This window comes from Erpetoichthys calabaricus, chromosome 2 (genome assembly GCF_900747795.2).
Source record: "Erpetoichthys calabaricus chromosome 2, fErpCal1.3, whole genome shotgun sequence".
Classification (NCBI taxonomy): domain Eukaryota; kingdom Metazoa; phylum Chordata; class Cladistia; order Polypteriformes; family Polypteridae; genus Erpetoichthys; species Erpetoichthys calabaricus.
This window is the reverse complement of record NC_041395.2, coordinates 329858224-329885161: the sequence shown is the minus strand read 5'-3', so window position 1 is coordinate 329885161 and position 26938 is coordinate 329858224. Positions and strand designations below refer to the sequence as shown.

Below are 26938 nucleotides of genomic sequence, written 5' to 3'. Positions count from 1 at the left end.
TATGAGCCCGGAGCTCCGCTAGATACAGCCAGTGTCTGTCACAAGATGGGAAACTGACAGCCCCCTAACCCCTCCCTGCTGTGTTGTGTGCGCGCACTCGAGTACGTACTGTTTAGGGGCTGAGTTCTGCGCAGGCGCGAACTGTCCTATAGCTGTAAGATATTGAGCGTCCCACTGGGGAAACCCTTGTGAGTTCACTTGCAATCTCACACCACCTTGATGGCTGAACGGACAGACCTTCTGTCCATGATATGTAAAGGTTGTACTTAACTTTTAAAGGATTTTAAAAATCATACACAGTTAAATAATAGGCAGCAGGGATGTTTTATAGCCGTTTGAGACGTATAAAAAATCAAACATCGGATGTATAATTTATATAAAACAAGCCCTTTTCCATCCCATTTTAAATAAGCAGCTGCCCCCTAAGGAAACACATTGCGAATAGTTTTCTAAAAGTTAGAATTGTACTCAGATAATCCTAGAGTGAACGGAGCACAAATGTTTATCAGAAGCGGGATTTGTCCCTTGGATCTTAAATCCAAAGCCTTAAACAGATCGGACCTTTGGGGATAGAGAAATGCATTTTAAAACACTCTTTGGCAAAGCCCTTGGGAACAATTCACACCTCACAGGCATCTGTTGAGGCCATATCTTTAAACCCAGGTCAGATCATTCGGGGGTCAGTGTGAAAAAACTGCCTTACCTTGTGGCATGCAAAGGTGACTTTTTTAAAAATACAGGACTTTTCGGTGTCTGGCTTTGCTCTCAAATCCCTCAGCTACTAGCAAAGTCACGGGTGGCACAGCAGAAGGGTTTCTGAACCATTTCTTAGTGAATTTATTTTGATCTATTTGCATATCAGCTCCCTGTTTCCTGATTATCACATAGTGTAAGAAAAGAAGGACATTCTGAGAAGCAGTTTCAGAGAGACATCACCACTCCAACTTCTCAACTACCAACTTGCTGTCTGTAAGATCCCTTCCTCTGACCCCAACCTGTTCGTGAGCGCCCAGAACGTAACGTCTGTCCATGGATTGTACTTCACTTTTCAAGGAAATGCACAGAGATTAACCTTAGGGCTTATTTTCCAGGGTCTGTCTAAAATTAGACAAAAGACAGTTACTAAAAAAGATTTGCTCTTAGAGCCAGGAGGCTATAGTGAGGTGTGCTTGTTTAACTAGAGGCAGGGTTTAAAAATGCAGGTAGGCTGTGAATTAGCGGTGGTATAGTTAAGAGCTCAGTATTCTGAAATACATGCAGAAGGGCCCCATTTGTGAAATGCGTACTCTTTCGAATCGGAATCCCACTGTAACCGGTTGTTTTCTGTATGGAACCGCCTGTTTTTATTTACGTCTTTAAAAGGTTTGTATGTATACATTTTTCTGTGGTACCTGTTTGTTTATCCGTTTTTTTCACAAAGGTCAGGTATCTTTGTAAGACGGTCGTATAAAGTTTTACTTTTGCATCGGAGCTCAAGTCACCGCATTCAAGTATGAATTTCATTTGTTTATTCGGTTCCATTTCCGTAGCATTTAAAAGGTCGCTGGAAGCCGGAGCTTTCTGCCACATTGGAGCCTTTTGTTTTCGAGGCACATCTTGCGCATGTATTCATATTTATCCTCACGAACCTATTAAACTAGTAATGAAGGGTATGGCGGTGCTTATGATCATTTTTAATTTTTTGCTTAACTCATTTCTATAACATAGGAGCCTTTTGACAAAGGAAAACTCTGTAAATACACTTGTGCATTTAAACGGAGATTTTTAAGAAAGCAGGTTTCTACCTTATTCCAGTTTTGTACATGCATTTAAAAGCACTCACTGTTACACTAGCACAAAATGTTGATATTTTCTGTCTACTCAAAAACTCAAATTATTTCTATTAACACAGGGGATGAATAGAAAACATTTTACTATTTTTAATTAAAAAGTTAAAAACAAAAAAGACCAATTCAGAACTGGGAGGGTCCTAGGGTGACACTTTTCCCCTTTATACTCTTTCTTACGTAGACCTTAACACATATTCTTACCAAAATAGTTCATCACTTCCCAATTCCTGTAACTTTAGGTAATTAGACAGAGTTCCATAACAGGCAAGAGAAAAAGAAAAGTATTATAGGTCAAATGCCAAGTGCCATAAAACAAAAGAAAAATAAAGTGTGAACACCACACAACCTGGTATTGCTAGATGTTTCATTTTCCAGGTGACTCATTTTTTTTTTTTTTTTTGCGTTGTGTAAGGTATCAGCCATAAGTCAAGATCTTTCCTTTATTCTTTTTTGATCAGCTTTTATACTGATTTTATAAAGCTAATCTAGGTATGATGTGGTCATCCTGTCTCTAAAACAACTTTACCTTTATTACATTTAAATTTCTTGTCTCTGAAAATTCATTCATAGCTCATATGCTTCTGCTCTTAGAGCCAGGAGGCTATAGTGTGGTGTGCTTGTTTAACTAGAGGCAAGGGTTGTAAGAAGCACTCTTCTGCACATCCGAAGTTCATTGAACTAAAATCATGTTTTTAAAATCAGCAGCTTTAGCTCATGCTAGTGACCTCATAAATGGGAGCCAACAGCTCAGCACGTTTGTATAGCTCACAAAATAGCAGAGCTAATTACTCTTTCTGCTTAAACTAATTATCAAATAATAACACTAAAGCAATAGTGAACAAAATACATTTTTAGTAGCCAAGTAAAATGACCAGTTGCTTTAACATGAAAATAAAGTACCTTTAGAAAATAAAGCATTTAAAAGCATCTTTGTAAAGGTCCAATTTTAAAACATTATAAGAAAAATCCTTGTTTCCAAAAGTCTTCTGCCCATTTTTTCCAACAGTTTTCTTGACTGATCTTTGGAATCATCAATGCCTTTCTGATCACATCCACTCCAAACATAGCATATAACTTAATTTCTGTATTGTACTCATTTTAAATGATAATAGCCTGTATAAGATCCCTAAAGGAACTGGGTAGGAACTGGAGACATCTGATATCTTCTATCATATATCTTTTTTTGCAAGCCCAAGTAATTCAGATTCTGCTCACAACACAAATATTCGGTTATTTTTTCTCAAATGGCCAAATCTTTGTCATGCTTATCATGAAAAATCAGATTTTATTCTCATTACAGTTTATTTGCATATTTTATTATACCTACTTAACTTTTATAGACATTTATCTTATCTCTATATTTATTTTTCTAGTATCAGAATGTAGTTTAAGTTAATTTGTTTTGGGTTCAATAGATGTATTTCTCATATTTTCGATTCTTGTTTTCTTTTTTCACATCTTCGCGCCCCCTAGGTGGGGCCCGCCCCACAGTTTGAGAATCACTGTTGTAGGGGGGTTATTTGTAAAACACTCTGTGGCACTTCAAGCTAAATTGCTTACGTGTGGGAGTGTTGAATGCCTGACCTACACAATTGACACACCCCTTGTGTAATTGTAGACTACCACAGTACAAGGCTTAGTGACTTCTGCATTTCTCCTGACCAAAGCATTAACAGTTGCTGCACTGTGAAAAGTGCTTATGGGGCTAACAACTTTGTTGTCCATCTACTAAATCGATATCATGTTGCCTTCATATCCATTCAGCTACTTGCACCACGGTGAACTTTCGGGCAACCAAATTCACCAGGCATCATGGTGGTTTGCTTGTACAGAGTAGTATCTGTGTCAACATTTGGTGACCAATTCATATTGTCATCACTATTGCTTGATTCAATTAATGGTTCAGTTTCAGCTTTTTTTGTTCTAAAACTGGCTTCACATCTTCTTATTTACTTGCCATTATTAATTTTACTTGAAGGTTCTGCCTTACTCATGAATATTGTTATGTTACCACAACAAGGCAAAATACAGTGATCCCTCGCTATATCGCGCTTCGCCTTTCGCGGCTTCACTCCATCGCGGATTTTATATGTAAGCATATTTAAATATATATCGCGGATTTTTCGCTGCTTCGCGGGTTTCTGCGGACAATAGGTCTTTTAATTTCTGGTACATGCTTCCTCAGTTGGTTTGCCCAGTTGATTTCATACAAGGGACGCTATTGGCAGATGGCTGAGAAGCTATCCAGCTTACTTTCTCTCTCTCTCTCTCTCTCTCTCTCTCTCTCTCTCTCTCTTGCGCTGACGTAGGGGGGTGTGAGCAGGGGGGCTGTGTACAGCTGCTTCCTGAAGGACAGGCTGCACGGAGCTTCGCATACTTAAAAGCTCAAAGGGCACGTATTGATTTTTTTTATCTGTCTCTCGCTATCTCTCTCTCTCTCTCTCTCTCTCTCTCTCTCTCTCTCTCTCTCTTCCTGCTCCTGACAGAGGGGGTGTGAGCTGCCGCCTTCAACAGCTTTGTACCGGCGGTGCTTCGCATACTTAAAAGCCAAAAAGCCGTATTGATTTTTTTTTTGACTGCTTGCTTTGCACTCCTTTGAAAAGGAAGATATGTTTGCATTCTTTTAATTGTGAGACAGAACTGTCATCTCTGTCTTGTCATGGAGCACAGTTTAAACTTTTGAAAAAGAGACAAATGTTTGTTTGCAGTGTTTGAATAACGTTCCTGTCTCTCTACAACCTCCTGTGTTTCTGCGCAAATCTGTGACCCAAGCATGACATTCTAAAAATAACCATATAAACATATGCTTTCTACTTCGCGGATTTTCCTATTTCGCGGGTGGCTCTGGAACGCAACCCCCGCGATGGAGGAGGGATTACTGTATAGAAATATTCATGATTTTTTTGCAGCACAAGGCTGTTTTAGCCACTAGATGGAATCAAAGTACTGTTCTGGACATTATTTAGGCTTAATGATGTAGATTAGATCATATCAGCTTAACCTAAGAGACATATTTACATAGAATTCAGAGCCAAGAGGCACTCAGGTTAACATCACGGAGGTTAAAGAAAAACAGAGTTATTTGTTTCACATCACAGGTGTCAAACTTGGATACCAAGGCAGCACTGGCTGCACATTTTCATTTGAACTCTTCTGTTAATTAAGAACAAGTTACTTCTGGTAATAGGGGTGGCACGGTGGCGCAGTGGGTAGCGCTGCTGCCTCGCAGTAAGGAGACCTAGATTCGCTTCCCGGGTCCTCCCTGCGCGGAGTTTGCATGTTCTCCCTGTGTCTGCATGGATTTACTCCGGGTGCTCCGGTTTCCTTCCACAGTCTAAAGACATGCAGGTTAGGTGCATTGGCGATCCTAAATTGTCCATAGTGTGTGGGTGTGTGTGTGCCCTGCGGTGGGCTGGCGCCCTGCCCAGGGGTTTGTTTCCTGCCTTGCACCCTGTGTTGGCTAGGATTGGCTCCAGCAGACCCCCGTGACCCTGTGTTAGGATATAGCGGGTTGGGCAATGACTGACTGACTACTGTTAATAGAACCTACTTCATTTTGAGTGATTTCCTTTTTAAAATTAAAATTTAATTATTTCCAGCAGGCAAGCAATAATAAGGCCAACATGTTTAAGTAAAATATTTGGAATAAAAGTGCAGGTTTTCAAAATATCAGTTACAGGTCATTTGGATGGTGCACTCAAAAAAAATGTCATTAAAAATAACAGGTGTCATTAAAATCAAGTGTTGGTTTCTATTTAACAAACTAGTTGCAGCACAATTTGGTGGCCCAATTGAACTTTTGAGACTCCTGAATTAGCTGGTCATCTTTTGACTCACTCTCATTATTGGCTGGCTGCTGGTTACAGAAAGGGGTGTAAGAATAATACAAGAACAAATTAGAAAGGGTTGAGGCGTGGTATATTTTAAGGAGAAAACAAGTGATACAACTTTTTCGACAAGAGTCCAAAATCAGACTGAAGTGATGTGGAGTAGGAGGGGCTTATGTGGGATCCAGGCAGGAAGAGGCAGGTCCATAAAGGAGGATGACGGAAGTGATGTCATAGGTGGAACAAGGTGTCAATCTTCCGTCCTGCAGAGGGAGGAGAAGAAAAGGCTTTAAGCAACAGCACCAAACCCTGGTCCGGAGAAGAATTACCATCATCACAGTGCTTCAGCTGTCTCCAGACCACATGCATGTGACAGTGGTTTAAATTTTTAAAAGCAGGTCAAGGAAAAATAAAAACTCTCTATGTTCTATTAGCAATGATAATTGTTTACTAATTAAGAAAGTGCCGGGTAAAAAATCCAACAGCCTTTGCAGGCCTCCAGAAACTAAGTTTGACACCACTGCTTTATTTGTACATGAAAGATGATAGAAAATTAAAATAAATGTGAATTTTATCTATGTGATAGATAGATAGATAGATAGATAGATAGATAGATAGATAGATAGATAGATAGATAGATAGATAGATAGATAGATAGATAGAAACTTTATAGAACAATATAAATATTGTAAATTAAATAAAAAATTAAGACAAGTGGAACCGTGTATTTAAAAAGGTTACAAAAAGTAACTTTTTTATTTTTCTCTTTTCTTCCAGAATCAAGACGTAAGTATAGCTTTAATTGACTATTGTAGCAGCTGTACAGTAGATATATTGTAGTAGTAACTGTACTCTTTCATGTTCTCCCCACTGACATAACATTAAAATAAAAGGCTAATTAGTTAACAAACACTCAAAATAAGGAAGGTTTCTTGACACTGTGATTAGAGCTTTTACTTTAAAGATCAAATGTCCTGCATTTGGATTTGAACCCTGTCCCTAGTCAGTATCTATTTGAGTTTGCACATTCTCCCAGTGATTGTGTGAGATTTTCCCTACATCCCTAAGACAGACAGTATCTATGTGCAGTGTTTTAAATGATTCTAAACTGGTTCAGTAAGAAAGATGGTGGTTGTTGTGGATGAGGGGGCCCTGCGAGGAACTGCTACCCTGTGCCTGATGCAACATGGATTGACTTTGAGGCTCATGATCTTGAATCTTGTAAGGTTTCACAGTTATATATTTTATTTAACATAAAAAGCAGCAAACTATTCTTAGTATAAATGTAACAAAACTAAGCTGCTCTAACTCATATGTTTAAAATACATTCTGTAGAAATATACCTGTTAAAGTTGAAAATTATGAGGACTACTACCACAAGCATTGTGCAGATCAAAATTATGGTTTTGCACTACAGTTTAAGGTGAGTGTATATTCAATTTTTTAATAGAACTGTATTATAATAGTAATTTTGTGGTGGTGGTTGGTTCAAGAATATATTGACAAAGGGCCAGCATTGTTTTGTGGAGCAGATACATTGATAAAGGACAATAAACAAGCTATCTTTACAATGGTAAATTCAATTAACTCCTTGAGGGCTGATTTTTTTTTCCACACAATGCACTGGTTTCATACATAAAATCAATATAAAACATCTGTTCCTACGTGCTGTGGCTGCTGTTGGCACCTGTTCGGCATCTCTGGCAGCAGTGGCTGCACAGGGGTGGCTCGATGGTCAGCAGGAACACATGGCGGGCCACCTACCTGTGTCTTTGCACAGCAGGTGGGCAACGGTGGAGTCGTAGTGTGACGCAATATGGTTTGTACCTCGTCATCATAAGTGGTGGTCCTCCTAGGCGAACACTCCTATAGGCGTATCAGCTACACGAACGTGTTCAGCACCACAGTCAGCTGGGGACCGATATGCTGATGCTGGTACTTCACTTTCGTTTTTGATAACCATTTCCAGATCACTTGCATAAAACTCAGAGTCCGAAAAGTCAGAGCCTGATTCAGCGATAATACATAAAACGTCCATGGAGTATTTTGCGTTGCACATTTGCTTTAGTCTCGCCAGATGTCGATGCCATTTTAGAGGCTGTTTACTCTTCACTACTCATTCACACACAGGGAATCGAGGTCAAAGCAACAAAGCTACATAACTTTCCTTCAAGCAAAGAGAGTCAAACTAAAATGTAAGGGCAAGTTTTGTCGCAGCTTACAGCCGACTACCATGCTCTACTCCTGAATTTTGACAAAAGTCAACATCAGCCCTGAAAGAGTTAAAGACTTCAGTAATCCAAAAAAAAACCCCTATCTTATAACTGAAGTTCTAAACAGAACAGTCTTTATACATGGAAACCAAAAAACAAAAAATGCTCACTTGTTATCCACTCTCTGATAACCCAGAAATGCCCAGTGTTGACCTTCTTTGTTAATAACATGGTGGCAACCACAAAACGAAAAGGAGGCACCTCTGAATGTTGTAAAAAGACACAAATAGATTTAAACTACTTATAAATTAAGCCAAATTAAAAAAACATTGTAGCCATAATTTGAATTTCTCTAGAAAACAAGTCCAGTTCTGAATGTGTGGCAACTAAATTTAGAAAAGCAATTTAAAATCTTGGCTTTACAGCATTAAATTCATTTTCATTTATAAATGTATAATGGGAGCAGCTGAAAGAAGACGAAGAAGAAGATATAAATAGATTACCTTTATTTTGAAGTTTATTTTTGTGTATTACATATTCACAATAAAATAAGCATAATCATAATATTTTCTGTTGTATAGTCACAGACACATTTTCCATAAAACTGAGTAAAGAACAGAAAATATAGGTAAATACTAATTAATTATTTATTCTTAACATATTCATCACAATTCGCTCACCCACCCCAACACCAACGCCAGCCTCTTCACATTGTGAAGGGAGGGGGGGCTGAACGCACGCTAAAGAGATGTGGTTGGATCAGCTGCTGTCAGATCAGCTGGTGGCTTGCTGCTGCTGCTGCCGCCAAGCCACGTGTTCTGCTTGTCACGCTGCTTATCGATTTTTTAAAAGCCTGTACAGCAGCTGTCCTTTTGTCTCACTGCCTTGTCTCTTTGGACATTAAAGTGTCTCTCGCGGGACGTTAAAATGTCTTCGAGAAAATCACGTATCGTCTCCTTCCAAGCCTTCCAAGATTTTTTATAATAGATAGATTTGTTCACAGTGTTTAAAATCCCATGATCAAGTGGGATAAACAATCACAACAAAAGGACAACTTTATTTACTGTGTAATTATAAAAGACAAAATAGAATGAATGTGTAAGGTGTCTATTTTACGACCCCTTTATCCTTATGATAAAACTTTCTCCATCCTGTTACCTCTCATCAGACTCCGTTTTCTCTATGTTCAAGCTCCATACTCCCTGTTGCAGCAAGTCCACTGTGTTAGGTCTTACTTGGAACATCACAACAGACAGCAGACTGAACACTGCAGTAATTGCTGTCTAATATGTACTGTATATCTAACAGAAAAGCTATAATTCATATTTTGTATTTTATTTTTCTTAGAATTTTAAAACTGTTGGAACCACTCAGCCCAAGACTGCAGCACTATTCCTGGAAAATCATGGGAAAAATCGTTACAAGAAAATATTGCCATGTAAGTATACAAAAAGTGATTTCCTTCATTATGCAGTTTAGAAAAACTAAAGTCATGCACTAATTTACAGTTGAATGAGTTGAGATCAGTCCTATGTAAGGCCAAAGTTCCCTCTAATTTCTTTTTACTGATGAGCGGGTGTGAACAGATAGATAGATAGATAGATAGATAGACAGACAGACAGACAGACAGACAGACAGACAGACAGACAGACAGACAGACAGACAGACAGACAGACAGACAGATAGATAGATAGATAGATAGATAGATAGATAGATAGATAGATAGATAGATAGATAGATAGATAGATAGATAGATAGATAGATATTGTCACGCTTGAGTCACAGATTTGCACAGAAACAAGAGGAGGTTGTAGAGACAGGAACTTTATTCAAACACAGCAAACAAATATTTGTCTCTTTTAAAAATTTAAATGTGCTCCTTGACAGGACAGAGATGACAGCTCCATCTCTCAATTAGAAGAATGCAAACTTATCTTCTTCTTCAAAGGAGTGCGCATCAGGAGACAGAGAATGTCTGAGAGAGAGAGAGAGAGAGAGAGAGAGAAGCAAACAATCAATTCCAAAACTGACAGGTGCTGTTCAGGCGTTTACAGTGGGGCAAAAAAGTATTTAGTCAGCCACCAATTGTGCAAGTTCTCCCACTTAAGAAGATGAGAGAGGCCTGTAATTTTCATCATAGGTATACCTCAACTATGAGAGACAAAATGAGAAAAAAAATCCAGAAAATCACATTGTCTGATTTTTGAAGAATTTATTTGCAAATTATGGTGGAAAATAAGTATTTGGTCAATAACAAAAGTTCATCTCAATACTTTGTTATATACCCTTTGTTGACAATGACAGAGGTCAAACGTTTTCTGTAAGTCTTCACAAGGTTTTCACACACTGTTGCTGGTATTTTGGCCCATTCCACCATGCAGATCTCCTCTAGAGCAGTGATGTTTTGGGGCTGTCGCTGGGCAACACGGACTTTCAACTACCTCCAAAGATTTTCTATGGGGTTGAGATCTGGAGACTGGCTAGGCCACTCCAGGACCTTGAAATGCTTCTTACGAAGCCACTCCTTCGTTACTCGGGTGGTGTGTTTGGGATCATTGTCATGCTGAAAGACCCAGCCACATATCATCTTCAATGCCCTTGCTGATGAAAGGAGGTTTTCACTCAAAATCTGACGATACATGGCCCCATTCATTCTTTCCTTTACACGGATCAGTCGTCCTGGTCCCTTTGCAGAAAAACAGTCCCAAAGCATGATGTTTCCACCCCCATGCTTTACAGTAGGTATGGTGTTCTTTGGATGCAACTCAGCATTCTTTCTCCTCCAAACACGACGAGTAGAGTTTTTACCAAAAAGTTCTATTTTGGTTTCATTCCTCTTCTGGATCATCCAAATGCTCTCTGGCAAACTTCAGACGGGCCTGCACATGTACTGGCTTAAGCAGGGGGACACGTCTGGCACTGCAGGATTTGAGTCCCTGGCGGCGTAGTGTGTTACTGATGGTAGCCTTTGTTACTTTGGTCCCAGCTCTCTGCAGGTCATTCACTAGGTCCCCCGTGTGGTTCTGGGATTTTTGCTCACCGTTCTTGTGATCATTTTGACCCCACGGGGTGAGATCTTGCGTGGAGCCCCAGATCGAGGGAGATTATCAGTGGTCTTGTATGTCTTCCATTTTCTAATAATTGCTCCCACAGTTGATTTCTTCACACCAAGCTGCTTACCTATTGCAGAATCAGTCTTCCCAGCCTGGTGCAGGTCTACAATTTTGTTTCTGGTGTCCTTTGACAGCTCTTTGGTCTTGGCCATAGTGGAGTTTGGAGTGTGACTGTTTGAGGTTGTGGACAGGTGTCTTTTATATTGATAACGAGTTCAAACAGGTGCCATTAATACAGGTAACGAGTGGAGGACAGAGGAGCCTCTTACAGAAGAAGTTACAGGTCTGTGAAAGCCAGAAATCTTGCTTGTTTGTAGGTGACCAAATACTTATTTTCCACCATAATTTGCAAATAAATTCTTTAAAAATCAGACAATGTGATTTTCTGGATTTTTTTTCTCATTTTGTCTCTCATAGTTGAGGTATACCTATGATGAAAATTACAGGCCTCTCTCATCTTTTTAAGTGGGAGAACTTGCACAATTGGTGGCTGACTAAATACTTTTTTGCCCCACTGTAAGTATGCGGAGTACCATGCGGGAAGCTTATCGCGCGACAGAGCCGCAAGTAGCCTAGCAAGTAAGGTAAGGGAGCAATGTGAAGGTAGTCTGTCAGAGTTTTTAGGAGTGGTTTTCCGAGGAGCGTCTGTATCCTCTAGGCGTGCGATCAGCCCCCCTGCTCACTATATATATATATATATATATATATATATATATATATATATATATATATATATATATATATATAGTCACACACATGCGCATGGGAGGCAGCTAAAGGGCTCAAAGAAGGGTAATTCCATCCCAGACCAAGGGGTGGTTGAGTGCAATAACTCTTTTCTTCTTTCCTCTGAAGACCAGATACAGGAAAAATCTACCTGGCTCCGATGACATCACTTCTGGTTCCGGCCTTGATGACATCACTTTCGGGCCCAATGGCATCACTTCTTGGTTCCAGCCCCAATGACCACACTTCCTCTGCCTGACCATAAAACTACAATTTTGCATCCTGTAAATCAGTGGTCCCCAACCTTTTTGACACCAAGAGCTGCTTTACTAGAAAGAAATTTTTCCAAGGACCATTGGGGGGAGCGGGGGTGGAAGATTCAAGGCGGGTTTGTAGGGCAGTTTTATACACAATTTACATTACATTTCTATTATTAAGTTATAATATCGTAATAGAAATTATACAACTTACCATAATGCAGAATCAGTGGGAGCCCTGAGCTTGTTTTCCTGCAACCGATCGAGCCCATCTGGGGACGATGGAAGACAGTGACACACGAAGTGTGTTGCTTATGTTCAGGCTACTCCGTAATCTTTTTTTAGTTGCTGTCACTGCAGAAAACGCTGCCTCACAAAGATAGGATGTTGGAAATGGAAGCAGACTTTTCAGTGCTTTTGTGGCAACCGCAGGATATTCCACCTTGAGTTTAATCCAAAATATATGGAGACTTGAAGTTGTCTCAAACATACTTTTAAGGCCACCATCATTTGCAACCTCAAGCAGTTGATCTTCTTCAAGCACAGGCAAAGTTGATCCACCTGGCTTATTCACAAATGGGTCACGAATCCATTCCTTCCCATTTCGGGGTCTTTTGTGGTCGGGAATAATGCTCAGACTCTATTGAAAGCTGAGATAGGTGATCATACACCAACTGGGAGAAAGACGGCCCTGGCTTGGTATCTTTAACAACCTCTGCTAATGTTTGAAACATATCAAAAATCCCAATGTTCATTCGTTGGCCCCATAAATCAAGTTTGGCTTTGAATGCAGCCACTTTATCTGCCAACTTGAACAATGGGTATCTTCTGCCTCTGCCCCACGTGCTGCTGCTCCACCACTGCCTCAGATTTTCCTCCTCAGGCTCCTCCAGCACTCATCCAGCCTGGCTGGATACTGTGTCTGCAGAGTGGGTAAAGGTGGGGGGCCCATTAGTGCCTGTATGTCTGTTCATATTGTGAGGTTTCTGAACTCTTTTGGGATCCCCCTGCCACCCAACGGGAACATCATGCTGAAGTGTGTCCCAAAGCATGATTGCTGTGTCTGTGTAAGATGGTTTGTCCGTTGCCAGGGCAGAGCAACAACAGGCTCAGAGCGCTGCAGTGAAGCGCCACAGAAGTGAATCCTAAAAGATTGGGGTCATGTTATAAGTCCCAGTTTTACACCCCAAAACACGAACCTGAGTCTCAGTACTTTAGCAAAACTAGCTTTATTCAGCTTGAAACAGGAACAGCATGGTTATTTATTGTAGCAGGATCTACCGCTCTCCTACATAGAGACACAGCAATCAGGCAGGGTTGTGGCCAGGTTAGTGGCCAAGTAATCCTGTTCCCTGCATTTGCAATGCTCTTTGCATCACCCATCGAGATCTTTTCTGTTTGCTTTGGCGGAGAGGCGCGGCAGAGCTGTGAGCCTGTTGTTGCTCCGGCAACAGGTAAATAGTCTTCCATAGATGCAGTGATCACACTTTGGGATGCTCTTCGGCATGTTGTCCCATTGATTGAGGTCCCAAGAGAGTTTAGAAATCTCACATTTTCTTGAATGAGTTAATAGGAATGTTTCTTGAATGAGCATCACTGAACCACATAAAAACTGTCTTCAAATGCAGCAGTTCGCATACGTTTGCAACCCGAGATTTTTCTTCTTTTTTTGCATATAACAAAGACATATGCATTGCCAGTGGGTAGCGCTGCTGCCTCGCAGTTGGGAGACCTGGGGACCCGGGTTCGCTTCCCAGGGTCCTCCCTGCGTGGAGTTTGCATGTTCTCCCCGTGTCTGCGTGGGTTTCCTCCGGGCGCTCCGGTTTCCTCCCACAGTCCAAAGACATGCAGGTTAGGTGGATTGGCGTTTCTAAATTGGCCCTAGTGTGTGCTTGGTGTGTGGGTGTGTTTGTGTGTGTCCTGTGGTGGGTTGGCACCCTGCCCAGGATTGGTTCCCTGCCTTGTGCCCTGTGTTGGCTGGGATTGGCTCCAGCAGACCCCCGTGACCCTGTGTTCGGATTCAGCGGGTTGGAAAATGGATGGATGGATATGCATTGCATTTGTCATTCCAACAGATTGCACATCACAAACATTAACAGTTATCGTTTTTTTGTGTCTGCCGTTTCTATAGGAAGGTGACAGTGAGTTAAACTCCAATGGATGTTTTTCAACTATTGACGAGCAATAAGCAAAAGGTATCACTGAAAACCATCGAAAAGAAAAACATCAAAAAAAAAAAAAACAGTATGAGAAAGAAAATTTTTTTACAATGTTTCTGTTTGGGGATCGTTGTGCAAATGTGCACAACTGAGCTGCGGCCACAGAACTAACTGCTCTGTGGATGATTTGTTCAAGCATTTCAAGGTCACTTCATTGTAATGAAAGTATCTGCTGAATGTACTTCGTAGTAATGAGATTTCTATAGACTCGTGTCATATGGGGAAACTGTCGGGACCATAAAAATACTTTGTTGTAATACTCTCTCACCTCGGTCTCTCTCCTCTCTCTGTGCTGCTGCAAAGTCCCACCTGCCTAGCATTCTGAAAAGTGTCCTCAGTGAAGGGGACAGCCATTTTGCTGTAGCCCTTCACTAAGTGAGTCTCTGCTGCCGGCAGTTCTGTCGCGGCCCGGCTGTCAGACGGTTGGGGAACCTGCTGTAAATCTGTTCTATCTTGAACTCCAAACCTTGTTTCTTTTTTCTTGACCAGAACAACACAACACTATACGGGACGACTACCTCAAACCTTTTTTTTTTTGGCTTTTTTCTCTTTTTTTGGTGTGACATTGATTCACACCAATAAAAGAGCCAGAAAAAAAAGGTTTGGGGTAGCCGCCCCGTATAGTGTAGGTTCATCAGGGCCAGAACTGGAAGTGATGTCATCAGGCCTGGAACCGGAAGTGATGCCACTGGGGCCGGAACTGGAAGTGGTGTCATTGGGGCCAGGTGGAGTTTTCCATAACTGGTCTGCAGAGGAAAGAGGAAAAGGGTTAGTACACTCCACCACCACCTGGTCTGGCATGGAATTACCCTGCTTTAAGCCCTTTAGCTGCCTTCCATTTGCACGTGTGTGTATATATACATATGTACATACGCACACATACAGACTATAGTCTGAACATACACCAGAATAATTAAAAAGAAAGAAAAGATCCGACTTGATAGTCCCAATTACAGTTAGGCACTATACAAGTGTATTGCTGCTGGTATAAAGGACCCCCAGTCGCATTTCTTGACACGCTTCTGCTGAATAATTTGTTAGCTGAAAGTCCACTGTGTTTGTGTGTCATGGAGATGATGTACAACATTGCTTATAATGGCATTCAGTTTTGTTATAATTCTGTTCTCCTCTACTACCTCTAGGACAGCGTTTCCCATCCTTTAAGTATTTGCAACCTGAGTTTTCATAACAGTTTTAATCGCACCCCCCCCTAGCGTTTTTCTGAAACCCTAATAAAATGTATTCCTATATTTTTTTCTGTCAATACACCGCTACAAGTTTACAGTTTTCCTACGAATAGCGAAATTACACCACATATGGCAACATTCGTGCCCCCTTTTTTGTTACTTCATGCCCCCCAGTTTGAGAACCGCTGCTCTAGGAGATCCAGAGTGCATCCAATAACTAAGCCTGCCCTTTTAATTAGTTTGTTGATTTGGTGGATCTCTCTTGAAGTGATGTTACCAGACCAACACACCCCAGTGTAGAAAATCACACTGGTCATCACAGAGTTGTAGAAGATGTGAAGGATGTCACTAACCACATTAAATGAACAAAGTCTCCTAAGGAAAAAGAGCCTGCTCTGCCTTTTCTTATATAGTTCCTCTACGTTATGAAACCAGTGCAACCAGTCATTAATGTGGATCCCTCAATTGCAAGGATCTGCATACTTTGTGACAGACATATGGCCAAATGGATGGTCCCAAATAGAGCCATAAATTGGCATATTACTGTATTCATTTCAAACTATTGTAGGAAATGATTTGTACTTTATGAGTGTTTGTGTCTGTGTGGGCAAAGTGCCATATAAACCTATTCACTACTGTTATGGGACTGCAGATTGTTCTGTTGTTCTTTCAGAGAGTTGGCCAGACACAATCACTTTAATACGTCAATCAATACAATTCATTTATGATACAAGAATTATAGATGAGGGGCGGATTAGATCAGATTAGATATACTTTAACAATATCCAAGGGGGAATTCAAAAGCAAACAAAAAACATAAAATACACAGGTATCAACTCAAAGTACAATATGAGACAATCGAATGAAAACATTTAAATCAAATATATTGCTAAAAGTAGGTGTAGTAAATTGAAGTTTGTACCGTTTTCCTATTACTTCTGCTTGGAGTGAAGGAAGGAACATCAGGAGGAAGCATTGAAATGTCTTGTAGCAACAGAGAGAAAAGATCCCCAGAGATACTATCCATTATCTTGTGATGGAATGAGCCAGTGGTTAAAAGTGCTCCAAGAATTCGCCCCAGGAAAGGGCTGGGCAGAATTCTTCATAATGACATCAAATTTTGCTACCATCCTTTTTTCCACAACAGCCTCCAGAGTATCCAGAACCAGTCCTGTGATGAAGCTAGCTTTTCTGATAAGTTTTTTTCAGGCACACTGGCCACAATGGACTGGTAAAACATTTCCAAAAGTTTGCTGCACATATCAAAAGGCCTGAGTCTCCTCAAGAAGTGCATTTTGCTTTGTCCCTTCTTGTACAGAGCAATTGTTTTGTAGATCAGTCCAGTTCATTGTTCATGTGGAACCCTAGGTACTTGAAGCTCTGTACCACCTTCACTTCCTTCCCCTGTATGGTGAGTGCTCTTAGGGGCTCTTCAGCATGCTGGAGGTCCACCTCCAACTTCTTTGTCTTGTTGATGTTGATCTGCAGCTAGTTCTCGCAGCACCACAAGGCAAAGTCCTCCACCAGTCTCCTGCATTATCAGTACAACCTATAATGGGGGAGTCATTTGAGAAGTTCTTTAGATTGCAACACCTGGTATTATACTGGAAAGAAGACAATACGGTTCTCTGAGATATCCTGGTTTTACACACCGCCTTCTCTGACACAGTTCTTGAGCCTCACAAACTGCTCCCTGTTGAGCAGGTAAACTATGATCCAGAAGAACTGTGGCGCATCAAGGTCTATAGCCCTAGTCCTCGAGGCAAGATGGTGATGAAAACACTGGAAATATGAAAGAATCTTTTGTTTTTTGGCCTTGTCCACATGGGAGTAGGCTGTGTGGAGCATATAAATCAGAGTATTCTCCACACCTATATGAGCCCGGTAGGCAAACTGCGAAGGATCAGGATGGACTGTAACCAAGCGTTGGAGCTGATTGAGGTCCAGCTTCTCAAAGGTCTTCATAATGCATGACGTGAACATTTAAACAGTATCTTCAGATAAAGGTGAGCCAGAAAGCTCTTCTTTACACATATAGTTGTGGGACTCTGGAACAAACATGGAGTTGAAACTTGAATAAGAATAATCTGAGATATTGGGACAGCTTAGCTATTAGCTAAACAAATGGGCTTGATGGACTGAATTGTCTCCTCTGGTTTAGTCATATTTCTTATGTTTCTTAAATTTTGCTTGTAGAAATGTAAGTCCATCTCTCCATTTATCACTGCCTCAAATACTTCAAATTAGAATCTGGTACAAATGATTAGAACATCATTAGAAAGGATCTTATTTAAACCTTGGGCATTTAGTTTGGTTTTCTGTTTGTTGGTGAAGTGTGTGTTACCACCATGCTGAAATACAAAGAGCTCCCAGAAGCCTTCAGAAAGAATGCAGTACAAGCCTACGAGTCTGAGAAGGGATTTAATAAAATCTCCAAACAATTGGAACTCAATCATTCCACTCTTTGGAGGTTGATCTACAAGTGGAAATGATTTGAAACAACTTCCACCTTTTATAATGAAGAAACATAAGCATTCACTCCTAATAATTATAACATAGCCTATCCTCATAAATCTCAGGATACATTTCTGTTTTATATTGTAAACACTAAGGAATTATTTTATTTTATTTTTTTTATTTATTTATTAATTTTATTGTAATCATTCCATACAATATAGATTAATTCATAACAAAAAAGAATTAAAGACAAATCAAGCCCCACCCTTGAGAAGGAGAGCTTAGGGCTTAGGGCTTTTTAATAGGGAAAAAATAAAACAAAAGAAATGAAGAAATATATATAGGTAAATAAAAAAAAAATGGAGAAGGGAAATAAAGTGATAATAATTATTTCTCTTATTCTAAAATATTATTGATTAGATCCTGTCAGGTTTTGAAAAAAGTTTGTACAGATCCTCTAACTGAGAATTAGATTTTTTCCAATTTCAAATAATATAAAACATCGGTTTCCCACTGACTTATCAGAGGAGAGTTAGGATTCTTCCAATTTAACAAAATAAGTCTGCGTGTCTAAAGTGTAATGAATGCAATCACCGTTTGCTTGTCCTTCTCCACTTCAAGTCCGTCTGGAAGAACACCAAACACAACTGTTAATGGGTTAGGAGGGACTGTGACCCCAAGGCTGTCTGAAAGGCACTTAAAAATTTTGGTCCAAAATGATGTTAGTTTGGTGCAGGCGCAGAACATGTGACCCAGTGAGGCAGGAGCTTGGTTGCAGCGTTCGCAGGTTGGATCTTGCCCTGGAAACATTTTGGACAGTTTTAAGCGAGACAGATGAGCTTGATATATAATTTTTAGTTGTATAATTCTATGCTTTGCGCATATGGAGCTCGAGTGAATTCTCTGCATTGCTACCTTCCACTCCTTTTCTGATATATTGATTAAGAGATCTTCTTCCCATTGTCCTCTAGGGTCTTTGAAAGGTAGGGACTCTAATAAGATTTTATATAATGCGGAAATGGTGTTTAATTCCTCGAATTTGAGCAGTATTTTTTCCAGCATGGTGGAGGGCACGAGGTGAGGAAAATCGGGCAGTTTCTGTTTAACAAAGTTTCTAATTTGAAGATAGTGAAAGAAATGTGTAGCTGGGAGGTTGAATTTGGAAGATAATTGTTCAAAAGATGCAAATATGTTGTCTATATAAAGATCTCTGAGCATTTTAATCCCAAATCTTATCCAGGTATTAAAAACTGGATATGTTTGCGAGGGTTGAAAGAGGTGGTTCTCTTGCAGAGGTGCCACGAATTAAAGATTCTCCATCTTAAAATGCTTTCTAAGTTGGTTCCATTTTCTGAGTGAGTCAAGCACAATTGGGTTATTAGTATATTTGCGATAACTTGCATTTATTGGAGCGCAGAGCAGGGAATATAAAGAAGTACTACAGGATTTTACTTCTATTGCGAACCAAGCCTGTGTATGTTCGTTTTTTTGTGTCCAGGTTTTTATGGCTGGTATGTTTGCTGCCCAGTAATAAAACTGGAAATTAGGTAAAGCCATGCCACCTTCTGCCTGAGGTCTTTGTAGGGTTGCTCTTCGGATATGTGGGTGTTTTGAGTTCCAAATGAATGAGGTTATTGTTGAATCTAATTGCTTAAAAAATGATTTATTTATATATGTTGGAATGTTTTGAAATAAAAAAAGAAATTTAGGAAGGATATTCATCTTAACATCGTTTAATTCTTCCAGCTAAAGTGAGATGAAGGGTTGACCATCTATGCAAGTCTTGCTTAATTTTTTCCATACAGACGGCAAAATTTTGTTGATAAATAGCTTTATGTTTACTTGTGATATTTACCCCTAGGTATTTAAACTGATCTGCTATGATAATAAAGTATCTATCTATCTATCTATCTATCTATCTATCTATCTATCTATCTATCTATCTATCTATCTATCTATCTATCTATCTATCTATCTATCTATCTATCTATCTATCTATCTATCTATCTATCTATCTATCTATCTATCTAAAAGGTAGGGTGCCCAATCTAATATTATATGCTTGTGAATTCACTGGAAAGAGTATACTTTTATTCAGATTAATTCTGAGACCAGGGGGGTATTTTCCGTACGTCACTTAAATCATCCGAGATCAGGTGCCTCATCTTGGATAAGTTAATGCCGGTGACACTCATCCGGGATAGGTCGGTTTTTCAAACGCAGCCGTGTAGTAGATTAGTCTAGCTGGATCTAATCATATGAGATGAATGTGCGCGCCCGTGCTGAGTGAAAAGCCCATATATATTGAGTCTAGAAAACATGATCAGCAAGACTTTGATAGGCTGTAACAAAATGACGAAAAAACGGGCGCATTTTTTTTTCACACACGCGGCGCAAGACCTTTTATTCGAAGGACATGAAGAATTTCAAGATTTAATATGCACAAGGGGTAACACTGCAAAAGCAGCCCAGACCAGAAAAGACGGCTGGCAAAAAGTGGCCGTCAAATTAAAAGCTAAGTAGTGTGCATTGTACTTATTGAATGCAGCGTTTCATTTCCTATGTGTCAGATTAATTATTATTTAATATGTCATAATTCCAGATCAAACATCAGCACAAGGAGAACACGGGAACAGGTTAAAGTGAAGTACAGTAATCCCTTGCTATATCGCGCTTCGCCTTTCGCAGCTTCACTCCATCGCGGATTTTATATGTAAGCATATTTAAATATATATCGCGGATTTTTCGCTGCTTCGCGGGTTTCTGCGGACAATGGGTCTTTTAATTTCTGGTACATGCTTCCTCAGTTGGTTTGCCCAGTTGATTTCATACAAGGGACGCAATTGGCAGATGGCTGAGAAGCTACCCAGCTTACTTTTCTCTCTCTCTTGCGCTGACTTTCTCTGATCCTGACGTAGGGGGATTGAGCAGGGGGGCTGTTCGCACACCTAGACGATACGGATGCTCGTCTAAAAATGCTGAAAGGTTATCTTCACGTTGCTATGTTTTGTGCAGCTGCTTCCTGAAACGACATGCTGCACAGTGCTTCGCATACTTAAAAGCTCGAAGGGCACGTATTGATTTTTGCTTGAAAAACAAACTCTGTCTCTCTATCTCTCTCTCTCTCTCTCTTTGTCTGCTCCTGACTGAGGGGGTATGAGCTGCCGCCTTCAACAGCTTTGTGCCGCGGTGCTTCGCATACTTAAAAGCCAAACATTGATTTGTTTGCTTTTCTCTATCTCTGTGACATGATCTGCTCCTGACACACTCCTTTGAAGAGGAAGAAATGTTTGCATTCTTTTAATTGTGAGACGGAACTGTGATCTCTGTCTTGTCATGGAGCACAGTTTAAACTTTTGAAAAAGAGACAAATGTTTGTTTGCAGTGTTTGAATAACGTTCATGTCTCTGTACAACCTCCTGTGTTTCTGCGCAAATCTGTGACGCAAGCATGACAATATAAAAATAACCATATAAACATATGGTTTCTACTTCGCGGATTTTCTTATTTCGCGGGTGGCTCTGGAACGCAACCCCCGTGATGGAGGAGGGATTACTGTACAAGAATATACTTCAGACTGGTAAATATTGGATATATAACTATTTAAAGAATTGTTGACATAAAGAATCATATATAATATAAAAAAACATTAATTTTAAAGCTAATAAGGAGGCAGACAAGCAAAAAGCAGGTGGAGGTCCACGCGGTCCAGACCTAACCCCTGCAGAAGAGTTGGCTCTCCAGCAAAATGCCCATCGCCCCGTTTCTGAGGGCATTCCAGGGGGAAGCTCCTCTTCAGAACCAGTGGCAGGATGCAGTGGTCACTTCATTTCAGGTAAAGGATGGTCATTGCATATTTGTCCTCCATGTGTGCTATAGGTATGTTCCATATAGCCCTTTTTTTTGTTGGGTTAGTTGCAGGGAATGTCATATCCCTTGAACCTGTGTCTGACCAACGAGATATTGACGAAGTTCAAATATTTGATGAAGACACTGTGTCTGATTATTCATCAGGAGGAGAGGTACATTTTCCAAATAATGTTTGATCAAACTCCACTCTGATCAGTCCCATGTGCCCCAATCACATTTGGAAATCCTGGTAATGAGAATGTTAGGCTGATTGTGGGATTCTTTATGGAACTGTGGGTGTTTAAGCCTGTGTATTACCTACATGCAATGGCATGATGCGCCTCTTTTATTGTCTGCACACGCAGGTGTCCAGGAAACACAATGAAAACCTGAAGGAAATGTTTCAGAGCCATACAGACTTTACGAATTGCCTGGCAAACTGCACTTTTCGATAGATGTTCCGCATCGCCTACAGTATATAAAAAAGTGCCTCTTGCAAGAAACCTCAAAGCAATGCATACTGTCTGTGTGGTTGTGAGAGCCCGACTTCGCCGAGTTTGACTTCGAATATACGGAGCTAATAAATCTTTGAGGTACAATATCCCCCCTCAGCTAAAGCGATATCTTTCATACAGAATTTCCTCTGGGAGCAATAAAGGATCTTGCCGATCGCGCAAAACCCTCTCTCTCTATATGAAATTTTCTTCGTATAATTTGCGCACCAATATCAATTGGTCGCTCATTCATGAATGGCGAAGCCATGACTGGATGACTTCCACGCACCATCACTGATCACGTGTGTAAACTAATCCTTGTTTACATAGAACAAACCTGCTCCGAGCAGGTTTGCGGATTAGGATGTGTTGCTATGACAACACTTCCAGCAAGAGTTTCGAAAAACCGACAGATCCAGGATCAGGCCAAATTGTCAACAATTACATCCGGCTAAACGACTAATCCACATACGAAAAATACCCCCCAGATATCTTTTAAAATTCTGTGAGTGCTGTTAAAACTGCAAGAACAGTATTTTCTGGGTCTGATATATATAAAACCATATCATCTGCATATAGAGAAATTTTCTGTTCCAGTCCTTCTCTGATAATCCCCTTTATCTGATAAGAGTTAAGACAGTGAACAGCCAGTGGTTCAATGGCGATTGCAAACAGCAGTGGTGACAAGGGACATCCTTGTCTCGTGCCACGTTGTAGCTTAAAGTAGTCTGAACAAATGTTGTTAATACAAACTGAAGCTTCTGGATTTGTATACAGTAATTTGATCCATGCACAAATATTCGGGCCAAACCCAAACTTCTCCAATGCAGTGAAAAGGTAGTTCCATTCAATCATATCAAATGCTTTTTTTGCGTCTAATGATAGTAATATCTCTGGGGTGTTTGATTTTGCTGGTGAATATATTACATTAAACAGGTGTCGGAGATTGGAAGATAGATATCGGCCTTTAATAAGTCCAGTTTGATCCTGTGATATTACCGAGGGCAGCACTTTCTCTATCCTTCTAGCTAGAATTTTTGACAGTATCTTAACATCATTATTCAGGAGTGAGATTGGTCTATATGATGCACATTGTAAGAAGTCCTTATTTTGTTTAGGAAAGATGGTGATTAATGCTTGACGAAATGTTTGAGGTAGTATTTGGTTGTCTCTAGCTTCTGTAAGTGTTGCCAATAAGAGGGGAGCTAGCTGAGTGGAGAATTTCTTATAAAATTCTACAGGGTAACCATCTGGGCCTGCTGATTTCCCGCTTTGAAGTGATTTTATAGCATCTAGTAATTCTGATAGCGTCAGAGGTTTATCCAGTTCATCAGCACTTAAAGTATCTATTTGTGGCGTCTGTAATGTATCCAGAAATGCATTAGATTGTGTGTTGTCTTCTTTGAACTCAGGATATATATAAGGATTTATAATAATCTCTAAATGTGTGCATTATATTTTTATGGTCAATGATTTCTTCTCCATTAGTGTTGGTGATTACTGGTATTGCATTGCGGACTTCTTGTTTGTGAATTTATTAAGCTAAAAGCTTATTAGCTTTCTCCCCGTGTTCATAGTAATGATGTCTTGACTTATAAAAAAGTTGTTCAGTTTCTTTAGTTGTCAAGATGTTGAGTTCTGTATGCAGGGCCTGCCTTTTCCTGTGAAGAGCTTCACTTGGACGCCTGGCTTGTTCTTCATCTATTCTAGTAATTTCGCTTCTTAGCTCTAACACTTTCTTGGTTTCTAATTTATTTCTATGGGAAAGATATGAAATAATCTGTCCTATTAAGAAGGCCTTTAAAGTTTCCCAGAGTGTTCTTGCAGAAACCTCTGTGGGCGTGTTTGTCTCTAGGAAGAAGCTGATTTGCTTGGATCTAAATTCTGTGCAGTTCTCGTCTGCTAATAGAAGAGGGTTAAGACGTCATCTACGAGGTGAGTGTGAGGGGCTTAATGATTTTAGCTTCAAGACTAGAGGGGCATGGTCGGAGATAAAAATTGTGTCATATTTGCACGATTTAATAGTAGGCAGGAAATTATTATCTATAAAAAAATAATCAATTCTTGAGTAGCTATGATGCACTGGTGAGTAGAACGAATATGTTCTTGAGTTTGGGTTAAGAAACCTCCAGGGGTCTGATAAGTTGTGGTCAGTTAAAAACTGTGTAATTGTCTTTGCAGTGTTAGATGTTGTCCCCCCTGTCACAGGAGTCCTATCTAAGAGTGGATTTAAAACACAATTAAAGTCCCCAGCCATTATAATTTTATGAGTGTTCACATTGGGAATGGATGCAAATAGATTTTGCATGAATTCCTTATCATCGACATTGGGTGCATAAACATTTATCAAAATCATTTTACTGTTAAATAAGTTGCCCATGACCATCACATATCTCCCTTCGGGGTCCGATACTACATCTGATGCTACAAATTGGACTGTTCTGTGTATGAGAATTTCCACATCTCTAGTTTTCTTTATAAAGCTAGAGTGGAACATTTGGCCAGTCCAGTCTTTTTGTAGTCTGAACTGATCCTTGCTTAGTAAGTGGGTCTCCTGTAAAAATACTATTTTAGCGTTTAAGCCTGTTAGGTGAGAGCATAATTTCTTTCTCTTTAATTGGTGATTCAGGCCTTTAGCATTCCAGCTCACAAAGTTGACTGTCCCATCATGGAGACATTGATTCTGAGTTTTTAATGTCATTTTATATTCTTAACTGGTAGTGAGGCAGTTTTAATCTTAATTTCAAAATTCCCCATGAGTTATTGCCATATAGCCAAATGTTGTGTTGATATTTATAGTTATAAGGATTAGAAGAATAGACAAGATATAGCCTGATCTCCTTCTCTCCCCCCTTTATCCCCCACCCCTCCATTTTGCCTCCCCACATGAGGCTTGATCCCACTTAGCAATGTCCCAGTCCTCTGACATACATAGAGACAGAGCACGTCCAAAACAAAGCAACCCCACCCCGCAGCGGCGTTTGAGAATTAAAACAGAGTAGAGATATCTATTGCAGCTTAAGTCTAAATACTATCTGCCAAAAAATATAATCATTAACAGTCTTTAAGCTTAAAATAATCTTCAGCAATTTTAAGATATTAAGATAATAAAATAATGAACCCTGGGAATGATTTTAAAAAGTGGTCTAGGACAAACATAGTAAATCCTAATGTGATAGTAGAAATAGCAATAAACCAATGGTATGATGTTAAACAGTCTACTTTAAGGTAGTAAAAAAAAAAGAAAAATCAAACCCTACTTTAATTACTTCCACTCTTCCACACACTCACGTCTATAACTGTAATTAAACATATAGTGTCCAAGTAAAGAAAAGGATGTATAATTATAATACCAGTCTCTTTAAAAGTGGATCCAACAGCAGATGATAGGTCCTTCCCATGCCATGACAGAATACGGCTCCTTATTAACTTTCAAAAGAGTGTTGGAAACAGCTTCTTTAGTTCCTTTTCAGCTTCCTCCTTGTTTGAAAATACACAATATTGGTCTTGAACTTCCACTTTCAGTTTGGCGGGATACAAGAGGCTGTATTTGATATCGGCTTTCTGTAGCAACTTTTTAATGTCAAAGTAGGCTGCGCGTTTTGCAGCTGTTAATGGTGAGAAGTCGGGGAAAATACGAATAAGATTATTTTCAAATATATCTTGCTTGTGTCTGAGAAGTGCCATCACATCAACCTTACATTGTAATCGCTCGAAGCGGACAACAAAAGACCTATGTTTAAAGGTGCTTGATCTGTATATGCGATAAGCTGCTGCTATCTCAGTGTCGAGTTTAAAATCATCTCCAATTATTTTAGAGAGTAATTCTACTGCAAATTTCACTGGGTTTGAGCTTTCTCGTTTCTCAGGTATACCCTCAATTCTTATATTATTTCTTCTGCACCCATCTTCCAGGGCTGCAAGTCTGTCTCTTAGTTTTTTGCATTCGAAATTCGCAGCTGTAGCTATTTCATCGGCATTAGACGCCAATTGTTCCGCTGTTTCAGCTCGAGCCATGAATGCCTGCTTAACGTCCTCCAGCTGATCTGTAACATCATTCATCTGATCGGCAAGTTTTTTCAGATTGGATCTGTTTTCTTCGATGTGTTCCTCTAGTTTCTCCAACATGCTTTTAAAGGTCACGTTGAAATGCTTAAATAGACGCGTTTCCCGGTCTTTGCTATCCTTTTTAAGCTCAATGTTATCGTTCTTAAGTTTGTTCTTAAGCTCAATGTTAGCCTTCTTAAGCTCATTCTTGTTATCCTTCTTAAGCTCATTTATTGCCGTAGCCTTGGCGGTGGCCAGTGTAGCGATCATCTTTTTCAGTTCGGACAGTTCGCTTCGGATTTTGTGCTCCGCGAGTGGAAATGCAGCTCCTGTTACAGCAGGTGCTGCGGGCTCGCAATGAGTAGATGAGAGCACATCCTGCAGGGCCTTTTCTAGTCTTGAATGATCCTCAGAAAACAGCGATCCATCGCGACCTGTATCATTTGCACCTTCGCTCCCATTTTCACTCTCGACTGGAGACGATACAATGGAGCGGGTCCTAGGAAATCTGCGCATTCGTCTGCCTGTTCCAGGTCAGTCTCCGAGAAGCCATACCTTGCGCTCGGGCCGGATGTCTGTCCAGACTTTGATACAGCTTTAAGTTTCTTTTCCGGTTCTTTCTGACTTTTCTTCTTGTTACTCATGCTTGTATATTGTAGTGGAAGTTCCTTGGTCGGGTTAAATACAGGATACCTCTAAATAATATGAAATACGTGGGAA

The 26938-nt window shown here is 40.0% G+C and overlaps 1 protein-coding gene across 1 annotated transcript in view; it reads left to right on the top strand.

Moving 5' to 3' along the window:
* The window catches only part of LOC114669649 (receptor-type tyrosine-protein phosphatase eta-like), a 340250-nt gene that overhangs the window by 294492 nt on the left and 18820 nt on the right, over window positions 1–26938 (top strand). Inside the window, exon 5 of the mRNA XM_051922618.1 lies at window positions 9217–9307. Coding sequence (XP_051778578.1) covers window positions 9217–9307 — 91 coding nt within the window. The remainder of the gene's footprint in view (window positions 1–9216; window positions 9308–26938) is intronic.